At 38.9% G+C, this 17,781-nt stretch overlaps 1 protein-coding gene across 1 annotated transcript in view; it reads right to left on the reverse strand.

The window, feature by feature from the left end:
* The window catches only part of LOC127640733 (chondroitin sulfate proteoglycan 4-like), a 59,830-nt gene that overhangs the window by 16,032 nt on the left and 26,017 nt on the right, over positions 1-17,781 (reverse strand). The window contains exons 2-4 of the mRNA XM_052123449.1: positions 9,029-9,192; positions 4,244-7,777; positions 2,161-2,628 (exon numbers count right to left, since the gene is read on the reverse strand). Coding sequence (XP_051979409.1) covers positions 2,161-2,628; positions 4,244-7,777; positions 9,029-9,192 — 4,166 coding nt within the window. The remainder of the gene's footprint in view (positions 1-2,160; positions 2,629-4,243; positions 7,778-9,028; positions 9,193-17,781) is intronic.

Below are 17,781 nucleotides of genomic sequence, written 5' to 3' on the forward strand. Positions count from 1 at the left end.
TATCTGGGTCTTTAAATTACGATAACTGGTCAGAGGACACAGTTCATATTTTCTAGATGAATCACTCCTGAGTAAACCTGATCCCTGTTCCTGATGCTGTGCACCTTGAGACATGGTGTGAATAATTATTGCTGGGATATCTAGGCAAGTTTATTCTGGCTTGAGGCAGCACAGTCGGAATTTACAGCAGTCATAAGAGGAACGACTAACTGCTCTCTCTCAAACAACAGCATACTCGTTCAGCTGCCAGACGTTCCCGGCTTATTTTTTCCACTAGAAGACCTTTGGGGGACTCCGCTAAATATCATAATGCACAGCAGTTTCGGGGGCCCAGTGGAAACAAAGAAAGCTTAGAACAGACTGAAGAAATAGACAGAGAAAGAGAAATAGTTTCTTTGTGCTTCTAAAATTGTTGTGCTAGTCGGTTGTGACCTTATAATGAATTTGAAATCTACAGAGCAAAACATACAGCGCAATTAGTGCACTCTGATTCCCGAACAAATGACTTTGGAGTTGTTTTTTTAATCTAGAGTTCAAAACATTCCTCATGTCCAGTTTAGCCAGATTCTCCCAAATGAATGACTCTTACCAGCCAGTTCTTTTAAAAGTTTCTTTCTTTCTTTTTTTTACTGAATTTCATCCTTCATTAAGTGATCAACTATAGAAAGTGGTATTTCCTAAAAAAATACGAATAAATAAAATTCTTCAACCATTCTAAAGAATCTGTTCTGTTTAAGTATGAAATCATATCATCATTTGGCAACAGACTGCAGCAAATACAATAAAAATGCCCAAATATTCAAATAAAAAAATAGAATATAAAAGAATCATTAAATGGACCATTAAGTAACAGGAACCGTTAAAGTGTTAGTTCACCCAAACATTCTCTCATCATTTCCTCACCCTCATGCCATCCCAGATGTGACTTTCTTCCTTCAGCAGGGCACAAATGAAGATTTTTAGAAGAATATTTCAGCCCTGTAGGTCCATACAATGCAAGTGAATGGTGACCAGACCTTTATAGCTCCAAAAATTACATAAAGGAAACGTAGAATTAATCTATACAAACTTAAGTAGTTAAATCTATATATTCAGAAGAGATATAATAGGTGTGGGTAAGAAACAGATCAAAATGTAAGTCCTTTTTTTTGTCTAAATCTCCACTTTAACTTTCACTTTCAGATGTGAAAGTGAAAATACACAGGCACTATATATGTCTTTCAGGTGTAAAAGTGAAAGTGGATATTTAGAGTAAAATGACTTGGACATAGATTAAACCACTGGAGTCGTATGAATTACATTTATGCTTCCTTAATGTGATTTTTGGAGCTACAAAGGTCTAATCACCATTCAATTGCATTGCATGGACCTACAGAGCTGAGATATATTCTCAGGTATTTTGGTGCAAATTCATCTGTCATTAGGTTAACAAGCCAAATTATACAAATGCCAACATGGACAGGCTATATAACATGCCCTCACCCTCAAAAACCATGAATAAAACTGTAGAAGGTGTCTCATCACAGGCACAAGAAGGTGCCATGATCAAGGCGCACCTCAGTAGCTGTTATTCTGTGAACGGCTTGTAATTAAGATGAAGAAAATGCTATTTTATGCCTGACTGTTCTTCCACGATACAATGAGTGCTATGCAGGGATTCTGGTAGTCTCTGTGAAACCATAACATGAGGCTACTTGCCCTTTTAATTAAAGCCAATGAAAGCTCATTTGGTTCCACTGTGGCTCTTTTATCATGAGAAAAATGAACTCTCATTTCTACAACACAAAGTACCAACAAACAACACAAACATCCTGTAATTAGAACATCATTAGCTTCTCTCTGTTTCCTATACAAATGAGAAAATGAAAATTCTGTCATTATTTACTAACCCTCCTATTGTTCCAAACACATTTGACTTTCTTTTTTTCTGTGGAGCACAAAGTAAAATTGCTGCTTGAACATTCAATGAAAGCAAATAGTGACCAGGGGCTGTCAAGCTCCAAAAAGGATAAAAAAGCAGCTTGACAGTAGTCCATATGACTTGTGCTTCTGAAGACATCCAATAGCTTTGGAACAACATGAGGGTGAGTAAATGATTTTTGTGTAAACTATCCATTTACAAGAGAATGCGTGTGCATGCATGCATATGTTGGCACTCACTTCCTCCCAACTGAAGATGACATGTCCTTCCCCTTCCTCCACATATCTGATGTCTCCATGCTGAGGTGCCTCCTCCATTAAAAACACAATGCTAACGGACCTGTAGAAAGGGTGTGTGATATTCAGAATCTCCTGGGTCAATGCCACGGATCCGCCCTCCCTGACTGTGAGATTGAGCACCTGGACAGGTATGATGCGTGGAACGATGTCCACCTGCACCTCCAGACCTTCTACGGTGGTGAAGCCATTACTGACGTCAACGGTGAAATGGTCCCGGCCCTGAAGGGATGCGGAGGCATACAGAATTCTGTCCATGTTTATGTCTTCCTGTGTAAAGGACTGAATATAGTCCAGGACAGGTGACATAGCGCCGTCGGAGTCGTCGTTGAGTTTGACGACGTGACCCAAACGTGGAAACTCTTGAATGGAGTACACCATCTCTTTGGGAAGGATGTCGCTCTGTTCCACCTTATAGGAAAAAAAGCCATCAAAAGATGCAGGAATACAGTATATTACCTTGTTATGGAGACTGAAACAAAAGGCCTAAAGAAACTGTAGTGTTGCACAGGTATAACTTGATAATAGCGACCTCAATAACAGCATGCTGACTTTGAGAATGTGGCAATTTCATTCACTAATGTATACAAAGAATGGTTGACCTACATAAGAAAATTCTGTCATCATTTACATGTAATTCCAAACCAGTTTTTTTTCCACAACACAACACAAAAGGAGATGTTAAACAGAATAGTCATGTTGCTTTCCCAAATAATGAAAGTGAAGGAGACTGTCAAGACATGTTGCACCAGGTCGGTTTAGTGACTGTGACTGGTGATGTCATTGGACTGTTGTTGGACATTGAATGTCCTCTCAAAAAGCTATCCTATGGCTTCATAACAGTTGGAATATAGTGCATGAGCCATATTATACTTTATTTGAAAATTAATAAATAAAAATATTTTTATTTTGAGTTTGACAGCCCCATTAAATTTCACTGTAGGCTGCTGGGACATTCTGCCTGACACCTTTTGTGTTCCACATAGGAAATAAAGTCATACAGGTTTGTAACAACATGACGATCAGTAAAGGACAATATAAATATATATATATATATATATATATATATATATATATATATATATATATATATATATATATATATATATGGTACTTTGAATAAACCTGAAGCTGATATCATAAATAACATTTAGGCCAAAATCTCTATTAAGCATGTGATACATTTCGGAAATACTTAAGGAAAAGTAGCACAAATATAAATCAGTATCATACGGCCACAGATGCTGCTTCCTAATGAATCTATGCAAAGGTCGTTTCCTCTAAGGCAACATTTGTATAATCACTGAAAGGACACTCAGTGGAGCATCAAAAATATAGCACAGCTAGAGCCACTGAATAAACTAAACAACATTTTTTCCCTTCTAAAATACATTTTGAAACAAAATGCAAAGCAGCTCCTGGATGGATTTATGAGACAATCATTTAGGAGAACTTGGCAACAATGTTCCTGCATTCCTGCATTTCTGGAACATTCCATGACTGTAATACACAGATGTCGAATACAAATGATCATTAAATCTGCACTACGTAAGATATTTTAGGTTAAAAACATAATTATTGAGTGAGTACATAAAATGTGTAGTATAATACAAACATTAATGTGTAGTGGATAAAACACTTAAATAATCATATTCAAATATGTAATTAAGAGTTGCTTATCTTCCTGAATGCAAGCAATATTTAGGTTTTAAATGTTTAAACAAACAACATAATATCAAAATGAATATAGCATGTTATGACTCCGGTATGCACTTGCTCTTTAAGAAAGATTTTGAAAGCAAAAGGTGCTTTCTGTAATTTATGACTTGGAGAGCACTTAGGTAACTCAAGAAACAAACATTAGAAAACAGATTTATGTTAATGTGTTAAGACACAAAAGGTTTAATGTTATGTAATGATACATTTAACTAATTCCTTTTCTAAGAAGTAACTACATTAGTTTTATCCAAAAATGTAAACCTCTTGTGGTGGCTACGAGTAGCACATAGTCATGAAGTGATCTTACCTTCAAGTGGTCTTGGTCAATAACAGAGTGCTCTCCATCGTAAGCAATGATCAGCTGGTTAAACACAACCTCGGGTTCTGACAGGTAACCTTTCTTGAATATTTTTATCCTGAAAGTGCCCTCGACGGACTGACCCTTAGCTTGCACAGTGAAGGTAAAAGAATCTTTAGAGTGAAGGCTCTGGTTACTGTGCTCGTAGGAGACCACACCTTTCATCAGATCTTCTTGGGTGAACCTCAAGGATTCAATTCCACTAACTATAATCCTACCATTGCTGGGAGTAGAAGTCACATCGTAAATGATCTCAGCTGGACTTCTGATGTCCATGTTAGACTCTGCACTCAACAGACTGGTGTTGAGTGTCTTGGTGCTGCCATGGTCCATGACCACCATGGTATTGTTGCCTACATGTAGATAAGGGTCTCCTGCTTGAACCTGAAGCACAGCTGTGGTCTTGTGTAAACCATCAGATACTTGAAGTTGGAATCGCTCATGGTCGGCCCCATGGTGGATGAACAAAACCTTCTTCTCTCTCAGGTCGTCCTGGGTGAAGCGATAAAGAGATTGTGTTGGGTCTTCAGAAGAGACAATGTTTCCAGAAAGAATTCCGACTCTTACATACACCAGTTGGGTGTCATTAAAATCAGAGTCATCGTCCTTGAACAGAATGTCATCAGTGGTCAACAAACGTTGGCCATTTCTGAGCACTTTAAAAGGTTTGTCAATTACTCTTTTAGGGACATAGTCATTCCTGGATTGTATTGCAATGTTAAACACCCCTCTAAGCAACTCCTGACCTTGATCCTGCCCACTGTCACCCACAAGGAAGGTGAACTGGTCATAGCTGGTCTCTGATCCATCATGTTTGTATAAAAGCCTATTCAAAAGTAGATCCTCATTGCTGAAGACTTGAATTGCACCCTCGAACCTTTGCATACCCGGTGGAGAGTCTCTGATGATACGCCCATGTTTGGGATTTTGTGATATCCTGTACACAAAGTCTGTCGAGGTGGAGGTTTGAACCCAGAGATATTCCTTGTTCAGGATGTTCTCATGCCCTTTCAACACCACAAGCCTTTCATTGGTTAGTACAGGGGCATCGGAATCAGCCTGGATTGTGATTGGATAGGTGTACACTCTTGAGTATTGATCCTCTGCAAATACTTTGAACTGGAACTGATCCTCGACATCAACAGATCTGTGAACGTGAGGGCTGTAACTGATGTGACCATTAAAGATGTCTTCCTGGGTGAAAGTATCACCCTCTGACAGCTCTTTGTGAAGCAACATCAAGATTCCCAGGGCTGGGCGTCTCAGAATGTTATAACTGATTGAACTTGAATCAATGGTACTTCCCCTCACAACAGCTTCTAGTTCTTCCTGCATAATGACCTTTGACTGGCCATCTTCAACTTGGAGAGGAACAATTTTAGCCATTCTTACAATAGTGGGCATGATCCTTATGATAAAAGTGTTGTCTGGGAGAGTGACCTGTCCGAGCTTTGCGTTGAAATGAATATACTCTGTCTGCGTGCTCTCAAGATCCACTGTGAGGTCAGGAATGTATCTTAATCGGTTCCGCTCAAGATCAGACTGATGAAATAGCATCACTCTTTTTGGCACCCCATCGTCTGAGATCAACTGCAGTTCTCCTAATTTTAGTGGCTGAGTGACATTGTACACAATGTCTCCAGTTTTAGGAGTTGCAGAAATGGACAGATTTTGTATTCCAATGAAGGCACTGCTGTCCTGAGTGAGCAAGAGGCCAGTATTGGTCAGTAGATTAATCTGTGGGTGGGTGATTACTAGCTTATATTTGGTTGATTGGCTAATCAAATCTCCACCTGACACTTGCAGGATAAGTGCAGTCTCGTCCCCACCTCTGTGGACATAGTAGATATTTCCTTCTTTCAGTTGTCGGCAGGTGAACTCTCTCAGACTAATTCCTGGCTGCTGAGCATTCTCCAGATATCCAACAGGAGTTGGGTGTGACAAAACTGTGACCATAAGTTTATCACACCGATTATCAGAGTCAGAGATTAAGATCAGGTTTGGACTCAATCGTGTACGGCCATTAGCTGTAACCAAGATGTCGCCCATACTGAGTAGAGGGATATCGTTGACAGGGATGATCTCTACCGGTAGCATGTATTGCCGTGCAACACTCAAGCACTCTGGGAGACTCGTTCCATGCGCTGTCACCTCAAGTTGAATCTGATCACTATCATTTTCATTGCCGTCGTGTAGATACTTGATTTTCTTGTTGACAACATCCAGAAAGGTAAACTTCTTTGTACGTCTTGTGTTGATGTTCATATCGAGCAGCCCATACCAGGGGTCGTTGAGTACAGTAAAGATGATCTGAGATTGTCGAACACCTGCAGCATTTAGGTTGAATGTTGGGTTAAGGTTTACAATGTCAATAAAGGACTCCCCTCCATCAGGAACCAGTAGAGGAGTAATTTCCAGAAGCTTGGAAACATTGCGGAACATCTCTGGCAATTCGTCTGTAGGTAGACAGTGTCTTTCATCAGGATTAACATCAATGTATGTTATTCTTACTGGAGGTGCTGTTGTTGTCTCAAGATCATCATAAGTGGAGTAATCATCGTCACCTTCACATTTCGTGTGAATGTCTTTAGTTATTAGAGCGTCTTGCAGGCTTCTACCTTTCTGATTTACCTTGATTTCTCCTAAACATCCAATAAAGGACTCAACTGTGACCTCCTCTTCCACCCGAGTCAAATAACTATCTTGAAACACATCCTTCATCTTCCGTTGAATGCCTCCCAGGTACAAATTTCCTACCAGATCCAATGTCTCTGACACATTTAGAGGGAGAGAAACAAGCTGACTGTCAATATTTATCCGGAACTCATTGGGGTTGATCTGAACTTTAAGTCGGTGCCATTGATCGTCATCCACTTTGACATCCACATTGTCCAGCACATACATCCCACTGCCCAGATCGATTACACCTTTCAGGTACCCCCCCACCATTCCTAATGCAATGAAGTCTGCCTGGTGTCCTGGGTGGAAGAGCAGCAGAGCATCTTCAATAGTCGTCTTCATCAGAATCTCCAGGTTGCGGGAACCAGAGCTGATTTTTGTCCACGTAGGAAAAGAGATGAATGATTCAGGGCTGATGAAGCTCATTGTTTCTCCATCCCCAGCCTCAAACTCACTGCTACAGGTCTCCTTTGTGTCAAAGCAGATTTTAACCTCTGAAGCTAGAATATCAAAGTTCTGAGACTCAAATTTAACATTACTCATGCAGCCTCGCAGGAAGGGTATGGCCGTGCTCAAATACTCCACTTCCAGGTCCCTCACGCCTCCAAGGAACACGCCCTGGTCGATGTTCAGGTCTTCATTCAATCCCTCCATTGGGATGGAGGTTATGTACAAGCTGTCCACAACCATAATGAACTTGGAGTCTATCAGAGTGAGAGACACATAATGGTCTAGAAGGTTACTGAGCTGCAGACCCATCGAGGAGGACAGAACCTTCTCTCCAGATCCCATGTCAATCCTTGCCTGTAGACACACATAAAAAAATTTGATTACTACCCTTCAAAAATACACTGTTAGAAATAAGAAGTTTAAATTAAACTAGATTCAACTAACATTTTACCAAGAAAATATGGATGCTTGCCCATAGAAATGTATCTACCACAGTGCTATGGTTACTAGGTGGTTGCTTGGGTGTTCTGGATGATTGTTATGTGGTTGCTTACAAGCCCAAATAAAAAAACAAACACACCCAAGTCTCTATGATATTCTGGTTCCTAGTTATATCTTGAGTTCCTAGATATATGCTTGCCTTATCAATGGAAAAATAAAACAAGTGAAAAATGTCCCAATTCAACATGAAAAAAAGAGATCCATTCTCTAAAAATAAGTCTTAATATCTTGCATAATTTTGCTTCTCGGGCATATTTATCTTGATGAGATATTCGTACTGGAAAACAAGAGAAACATACTGGTTAAGAAAAGTATTCTTTGCAATGCACCACACATGCATTCAGTTGTGAATATGAGATATTAAATATTCTGATATCTACTTAGTTTGATTAGTCTGCTATTTCAAACACTGTGCAGCCACTTAAATGAAAATATCACAGATCTCATTTCAGATCTGCAGCCTCCAAAGATGATGAAAAGGGAAAATTTGAATGAAATGAATATGTCATCGAAAATGCGTTTTTAATGACAAACTCTGTCACCAATGAAATGGTCTTGGTACCCTTTCATATTGCTGCATAATGGCTGCAGTTTTAGTGTGTGTTTATTTGTGCATAGTGGGAGCCATTTTCTGAGGAGGCAACAGATGAAGAATTATCTCAGAGTAACTCAGTCTAGTTGTGGTATCATTTTCCATGCGTCGAGTCGATCCAGTCACAGTGGAACTGGAAGCACATGTGAGTCATCCCTCTAACCACAAACCAAACTACTGCTTCTCATAGCTCACTGGAGATTTGCTCAATGTGTGGCTCATTCTGGAGGAGGCCTGAAGTCTTGAAGGGCCATGAAAAAATTGTGGCGTTTGTATTTATTTGTACAAACCATACATCAGTCTGGGTTTTAATCTATAGAGTATATCTATAGAGTATATTTTCAAGTAATTATTTTATTCATTTTTTTGTGTGTGGCTTTTCTCAGGAGATAAATCTGAGAAGGAGGAGACTAAGCTGAAGTCTCCATTTGTTCTCCATTTAATCTCATTTCTGTCTAGGAGAAACAGTTGAGATAATAAAGAGATATCTTAAATAGATGTGTGTGTCTCACCTGTAATCTGCCATTGAAGAGCTCCAGCGAGAGGTAATCTCTGTGTCCTGCAGCCAATAGGAGCAGACCGCTTCGTCTGCTGGTTTTAAACTGGAGCGACACTTGAAAACTTAACAGGTCCTGAACGGCATCTATCCGACAGTAGCTGTCCCCAAAATAGGAGTCTGCAAACACAGAAGGGGAATGTTTTATTTTATCTGAAATAACATGTGAATATGGAAGTGGGCAGACAAACGACAGATGGAAGTTCAGATTTAAAACTATTGCAGCTGTCTTGTCAGCTGTTGTGCAGAAAAGAAACAGGAAAATGTTCTGGAGAATATTTATATAACTGTTGCAGGATTCCCAAGTTGCCGCAGTAATATTTGACTCTATGCTAATGCAACCACCTGTCTTGGACTGATAATTTGATTTGTCTCGATTGCTTTCACTACTTTATTAAATCTAATTTGCACACATAGTTGTTTACTTTGAAATCTAATTTCAGACATACCATAGATATCTAGACTCCAACTGAGGATGTTGCCTAAATGCCCTCAAAGGGGCATTTTGTATGATTTAGCTCACTTTTGGCAACAATCCCCGAACTATACTTCACTACAAAGCCAGAATGCAGTAACTACACCAACACTGTAACTGACAAAAATGGCTCCAATATATTTTAATTGTCCAACAAATGGTGGTATATAAAATAGTCTCTGAATCTGAGCATAATTGAGGGAAACCCATCTGTCACAGAACAGATCATAGTCTAAAAGGCCAAATTTTGGTAAGAACTACATTTTGATAAAATAAGTAACTTTGCAGGGAAGTATAGCTAAATACGTACACACACAAAACACTCTTCCTTGGCCGGATGTCAAGAAGGTCCCAATCTCATGGAAGAGGTTTCAGGGGCCAAAGGCATATTGTCTATGCCGTGGTAACATTATACTATCGGACTCACTGGGAAATCCGTTCAAGGGAATTTGGCAAGAATGGAATGTTCTCACAGGAAAAAAGTGGTCAAACATCGCAGTAGTCAGGGTCAGAGGTCAGATGATATCAGCATGTGCCCGGCTGATTCATTTTTATGGCTCATCCCTCAGCCCAGAAATGAAAGATTATGATCTTTCATAAAGTAACCAAGTTTGCAACTAATAAACAGGTAAGGGTTTTTGCCAAGGGAGTTTGTTATGATTTTGATATAACAGCTACATATATAGGCTAACGTTTTTGTAAGGTCAATGAAAATAATTCAAAAACATCCCAATGATACATTCACTTGCATTTACCTAATAAACAGCAACAGCATAATAGCAGCTGAAATCAATTGGAAAAATGTACAACCGCTAAGCTAATGGCTAATTGCTAACTCTCAAAAGTCTATTGCAAACAGCCCAGTTTTCTTTGTTTGTTCCACTGTGTTTTCTTTGGTTCACACTCAAAGGAATGACTTTAGAGAGCGGCACTTTAATACTAAACATAATTCATGCTAAAGGCAATTTGATGTGTAGGAAACTCGAAGAGCTATTGGGAGGAAACTATATACATGCCCAAAATCTCAAGATCAAAAACTCAAGATATTCATGTTAATTAAAACTTGGAGTGTACCACACATCAGAAAGGGACAGTTCTGTAAAGGTTCTCACAGATACCCATTAAAACATTCAGTCGATGCTCTCCAAAACACAAACAAATAAATCTCTCGCAAGGAGCCAAACACAACAGGACGCAGCGGTAAAAGCCAAAGCTCATAATATCTCTCATATAATAATCTATAATGTTGAAAAGGTTATAACATTTAGATCTAAGCTTGAAAATGACTGTCCACACAGATCTGAGACGATCAGCTAGCATCTAAAGTAGACAAAGCCCAGAGAAACAAGATTTATTTTAATGAAGCTACATTTCCTAAATATATGACATGAAAAAACTGCTGTATAACACCTTTCAATGTCTTTTAAAATACACAAAAAATATATCAGTAAAATATGTTGCAAATAAATATTGTACCATTTATTTAAAGAAATATTACATTTTCCAGATATACTTTTTAGATATATGCCAAATATATACAGATATATAGGCTAGAATCTATATCTTGTTGCTGAATGGGTTATCTGAGACCTGAGAATCTAATTTAGTTTTGTCCTTCAAAACACACTGAAGACATATTGGGGCCAGGGAGGGAATAAATGGAGTTAACTAGGAATATTCTGCTCAGATATGTTTTTGTAGGAATGTTCATTGCACCCACGGGAGGTAAAATAGGCAACTGGAGCCCAAGGACTCTTAGGTTCAAATCGAGAGGGTTGCCATCTGTCTGCAACGAGCATGCTCAGATCAGAGAAGACACAAGGGCCACAGTGAGTTACTAGCACATATGAATCTGGAACACATTAAAAGTCTTTGAGGGGATTCTAAATGGGACACATGTGTTGAAGACCCCCAACTATTTCAACATGCACCATACATTTACCCAAGACTCAAGGCTCTTGTCTTTATAAACCAGTCAAGTTTCGTTATGTTCTAAAAATGCAGGCGGCTTTTCTTTTGTTTGTGAATGAGCATCATTATTGTGCTGCTTAGTTGATTATGAAACTGCGCATCTGTCTCTATAGACCACTTAAGAGGCAACACTGTTTGAAAAGAAAACCAAGAGTGGAAAATTTAGCTAAACAATAGATGATGTATTTATATGCTAGTAACTTAAAGTAACTGGAATTATAGAATCTAATTTGCATTGGTGGAGAGATGTCATCTTACTCCACTTTGCATACTTCCAATATCCAAGTATACTTCACTGGTGATGGAAAAGAGCATGCTTTTGAGAATGTAGTAATACTCGGGCAGTGTGCAGAAAGGAATACTATTTTATTTACTGTATAACGTGCAGTATAAACTATATACAGACTACTATTTGTAAAAAATAGTATGCGAGGCAGAGCGCACCATACATTAAAGTTTCAAACAGTAGTCATGTCACATGACTTCACCATTTTAGTGAGTTGTCACCATACTTCATCATATTTTTTTATCCTGTTTTGAGTAAAACTATCATAACATTTGGCAGTTTGATCAAGACAAAAGTGAAGAAAAAGATGTTTAAAACTGTGGCTTACTTTCGGTTTATTTGTCACACTGGAAATGGAAGGTATAAAAATGTATTTTTATACAGTATACACTACAGAAGTAGTATGAGTAGAGTGGTACTATAGTACGCTATTCATACATTTATAACCTACTATGGAAGTTTCATCCTTGCCATTTCCATACAATTAAAAAGTGCAAATGTTTGAGAATTGTGAGCCCCAAAAAAGAAGCAAAGATGCACAATTCAAAAATACACCTGAAATATGATACAATTTGTGCAGCTTTTGTATACAATTTTTTAACATACTATGATTTTGGATGCATAATTCTAATCTCAGATACTACTTAGTATGTACTGTTTACTAGTAAGGGAAATGTGATGCAGTCCTGTCCTTTAAGTTGCATTAGTTTAATCATATGATTCGGGAGCACTGGGTGTTTTCCCAGTGGGCTGCTGGGTAATTTGGGCCGAATCTGTCCGTCCTACAGTCAATAAAGGAGGCCGCCCTTTGCTCCAACATTCCCGCGCGGACCCCATTATAAAGTGAATATTCAAAAGATTTTGTAGAATCAAACAAATTGAAAGGCTTTTATTTTGAAAACTGAAATAACTTTTATTTTGAAATTACACTTTGTAGCGTCTTTACGCATTTACTCCATACCTAGGAGAAATACTCAAACACCCCGTCTGGCACCAACAATCTTCCATGCGATTATCAAATCAGCCAATCATGTGGCAGCAGTGCAGTGCATAAAATCATGCAGATACAGGTCAGGATCTTCAGTTAATTTTCACATCAACCATCAGAATGGGGAAAAATGTGATCTCAGTGATTTGGACCATGGCATGATTGTTGGTGCCAGATGGGCTGGTTTCAGTATTTCTGTAACTGCTGATCTTCTGGGATTTTCATCCACAACAGTCACTAGAATTTAACAAAAAACATCCAGTGAGGGGCAGTTCTGTGGATGGAAATGTCTTGTTGATGAGAGAGGTCAACAGAGAATGGCCAGACTGGTGCAAACTGACAAAGTCTACAGTAACTCAGATAACCGCTCTATGCAATTGTGGTGAGAAAAATATCATCTCAGAATTCTATTGTGGGACCTGTTGTCATGAGCGTTCAATACAAATTTCAATTTCTTTTTTTCAAACACAAAAATTTGAAATTGAGCCGTTATGGTGTGGTGTGTTGCTGGCTGTGTTTGGTGGGCCGCTCTGGGCTAGAAAGTCCAGGGCCACTTTTTAGTCCCAGTCCGCGCCTGCATTGACACTGCTATTGCTGTTCAAATCCAACATCCGTGCACCCTCGGAAACTCTGTATGTGTGTGTGTGTGTGTCCCTGGGCTTGTGCCAGGGCAGATGGCGCTGTCGTGAGGGCTGCTAAAGTCTGTATTTTTAGGGAACTGAGCGGCTCTCTATCTCCCATCCTGTGGATAAATCAGACGTGTCCCAGTTCCCCAAAACACTCCTGTTCACTTTCAGACATCCGGAACATTCACGCGGAAGGATGAGCAACTACAACAGAGAAAACAACCTGCCATTTAAACTGCAAAATGCAAAAATGCATTTTTATAGTCAGTAAGTTACTTGAGCCACACTTAAAAATGGATGAATTCTCGACGGATGACTGTATGTCTTTGAATTATATAACAAGGTATCAAACTAAAAGGAATTTATTTGAATGTTTACTAGGATTTAGTCTATAAAAATACACATACTATTCAAAATTAAGAGAAGTATTTGGAAACTTTCTGGTTGTCAAACAGAGTGGAACATACCCCATTGTTAATGTGATGAAATGCACCTGTGGTTAATCAGCTAGGACACCTGTGTGAAATAAAGGGGAACTGACATCATTCTGTACATCCATTTAAAATCAGCTTAATTGCAATGACTAGTCAGGTTAGTTCTGAGAAAATGTCTACCATTATTTGTTTGCAGTTGCCACTTGGTTTCATCTACATGAATCCATACATCTTTAAGTGTGACTTAAGTATCAAAATACTTCTTGGGGCCACTGTATCTAAACAAGTTATCTTATTATGTTACCCAACCCTAATCCTATGCAGTTTTGCTTCCCAGGTCAATATATCTTGATTTAAGGATATTTAGATATTGTTTACTGAAAAATCTTCTTCGGTAGATATAAAACTCAGGAGGTTTTCTTGGATCTTTGCTGAAAAAAATCAGAGCAAAGAATCCAGAATAAAGAAGGTTAGAAGGAATTTTATAGCACAACTATGTTCTGTCTAGACAGGGTTTCTGTGAAGGTGACCTTAACCCACATGTCCATTGCTTGGTCGTGTTAAGCTCCTGGATGATTTGCTCTCCTCGGCTGAATTCATAAGTAATAAATGGACCTATCAGCAGATGAGCTCTGTGCCAGTAAATCGGACCTGGACTCGATCCACTCAGTGTGTGTGCGAGCTGCACCATGCCCCAGTTTTGATAATCTGACTCTTGTCTCCGAGATGAATTTTCACCTGGGTACAACATCCACAAATGGAAGATTTGAATTGCAATGGAAGCTGCATTTCCAAAAAGATGTACCATGGTATACTATACAAGCATCCCATGGTTAAATGGACACTACCATGAAAGTAATATCATGATATTCTTACAAGTACCATTTAAAGTCAACTTGAAAAGGCATTTGTAACCCATTTTACTGCTGTAAATGGAATGAAAAAAATTACAGTGGGGCTTGATTTTGTTCCATCGAAAGTAGAGTGCAACAGTGCCCACCCTTTTTCAACCATGTTGGTTTCATAAAAATCCTTCATAAATGAGTTCTAAGCCATGAACCAAACCACCAGCTCTGAGTTGAATCACAACATTACAAAATTAGTTTTTAAGTATTTGTAAAATCAGACAAAAAGACAAAGGTACAAGACTATGTACTTACCATCTTTAATGATGGAAGGAATTACAACACCATGAATCATTGCATGAATGATGTTATAAAATAAACAGAAATTTAAACAGAAAAAAATTATGGAAAAATGTCAAACTATTGTGTGGCAGGGCGGAGGGCGGGCCGGGTTGTGATTATACACACCCGGTCCCTTATCAGGCTAATTAAGCATCCGAGAAGGATAAAGGCCGATTGCAGACGGTGGTGCGACAAGAGAGAGATAGTTTATGGACATGTCTGTCATGTGGGTGTTTTGACTTTTAAGTTTTTCATTAAAATATTATTTATGTTGCCAAGCCGGTTCTCGCCTCCTTTCCATTGAACTACGTTACACTGGTGCCGAAACCCAGGAAGGAGTAGGGATACGCCGTAGTAGAGTTCTCTCCACTACTGTCCACACCATCGGAGCAGCCGCGGCCATCTGCGGGGGGACGAGGAGCCCAGCCACCTGGAAGCAGAGGACAGCCCCCGACTGCGAGGGGAGAAGGGGCTCCTAACCGACCACCTGGAGCGGTCAGGGCCGCTGCCAGGGGCGGAGGATTCCCCTACCAGCCGCTGAAACGCGGCAGGGTCTGAGAACGCCGACCGCGAGCGGGTAGGGGCTTCGTCATGTTGGTGTTTTGTCTTTTGTTTACGTTTTTCATTAAAATATTATTTATGTTACCAAGCCGGTTCTCGCCTCCTCCTTTCCATTGAACTATGTTACATATTGATTTAAAGTTGTTGATTATAAGTATAGAAAATTCAATATTCTGGGGGTCAAAATATTTAGATATATATAAGAGGTTTAAGGCTGTAGCTGACTCGGTTGCATCATACATACTGTGTCAAGTGAGTGCACGGTCACTGCGGAGCTCTTTTGTCGTACTTTGTTGGCCATGATTCTATGATTGATGGATGGATTCCCTTCAGCATCATCGGAAGCATAATTCTTTATCAGGAATTCCGCAATGAAACACGATTTTAACAAAACATTACGTTGAAATAATATGGACCGATGGCTTCAGCTGAAGCATATACTGTCACTAAACAACCTCGGAGCTCAAAGTAGGACTGTTTTTAAAGGTTTATAAGTTATTGATAATAATCAATTCCTCAATGGAGAAAATGAATGGGATTTTTACTTATTAAACCAGACAGTTGTGCTCAGTTGATTGGATCATGATAACTGGGCGTTAAACCCCAGAATAGAGTCATACAGTTGGAGGGGTGGAGTTAAAAAAAGAGGGCTTGATGACATCTGCCGAAAAGGGGTGGAGTATATTAAGACCATTTGATGAAACCATTTGAAACCATTGTGCACTATAAAAAATGTAATGTATTGAGTAAGTAAATAGGCTCAATTTTAATTTCATGTTGACTTTACGTATCATGGTATATAAAAGTAACATGGTATTACCATCCTCACTGAACCATGGTAGTGTCAGTCCCTTTTAGAAAGTGACTTGTGTTCGTGTTCTATCTATGCTGCACAAAACCAAAAAAATATTAATTAAAAATATCAATTTTCAAGACAAGTCCAGTGTAGGGTTGCACCAGCTGTGCATAAGGTCTCACGTAAGAAGGGACGTAAAGTTCACACTAAGGACTTAGTAACTACTAGTTATTTTGTAACTAAGTCAGTGCTTAGTTTGGTTGCATCACCTGTTCTTTAAGGCAAAACTTAACTTGTAGGCAGTAAGCTCTACATAAAGTAATAAGTAGTCGCATAATATGACGTTTACCTGTATTTATCCAATAAACAGCCTTCAGATTTGTACACAGAAGTGTTAAAAAGCCATCAGTTTCAGCAACACACCCTGAAAACTGCACCGTTAGATCAGATTCATGCCGAAGAGCCGCTTAAAAGCATGTTTTTTCTCTCTCTCGTAAATGTAAATGAGTGTAAATGTCAACATCATACTGTATGTCGAATGCATTGATGCCTGTCACTCAAAACATGAGCTCATTGATGTCATAAAATATCAGTCTGCTTTTTTATTCCAACTGTTACTCCTGGTCAGAGTCTTCCGGAAATATTTGGTTTATGTGTAGGGTTACGTCCTACCTAAGTTTAATGGTGCAACCCTCAAATATTAAGTAGTGTGTAAATTGTGACTTAGCGGCCAGTAACTTATGTATAGCTGGTGCAACCGGCCCCAGGTCTAAAATACATGGCAAATATTTTGGCAAAAGTGGTCTCCATGGTTACAGCAAGTGACCATTTCCATTGCTAAACAAACCGCTAAGCTGCCTTTAAATTAAACATAGTAAAAAGCCACTCTGCAGCTGATGTGTTCCTCTTGTTATGTAGCAGCTGTATGAGAGAGAGAGAAAAGGATGGTTGTAATTAGATCAATCTTAAATCTATGTTTACTGGAGTCTCTCTATATAGACTTTAAGCTATTTGTGGGCATCTTTGTTGCTATGGAAGATCAAAAACAGCCTCTGCGTTGATCAAAGTCTTTCAAGATATTCAAGGAAATATCATTTATGGGAAAAAGAAGGATGAGGAAATATCAGTTAACAAGTATGTTTTTCCAATGAGCCTTATATGAAAAAAGAGGGAAAAATATCTCCTGGCCCACATTTCAAATCTTAAATTAAAGAGATAGTTCACTCAAAAACTTAAAAGATTGTCATGATTTACCCCCTTAGCAAAGGAGATGTTAGGCAGATTGGTAGAATAATGTATATGCTAAAGTAAACTAAAGGGATGCATGATGAAATGTTAGCATCGCAGGCTTATCGGTTAGAATGCTAACTGGAAAGACAAAAAGA

This window comes from Xyrauchen texanus, chromosome 49 (assembly GCF_025860055.1).
Source record: "Xyrauchen texanus isolate HMW12.3.18 chromosome 49, RBS_HiC_50CHRs, whole genome shotgun sequence".
Taxonomy (NCBI): domain Eukaryota; kingdom Metazoa; phylum Chordata; class Actinopteri; order Cypriniformes; family Catostomidae; genus Xyrauchen; species Xyrauchen texanus.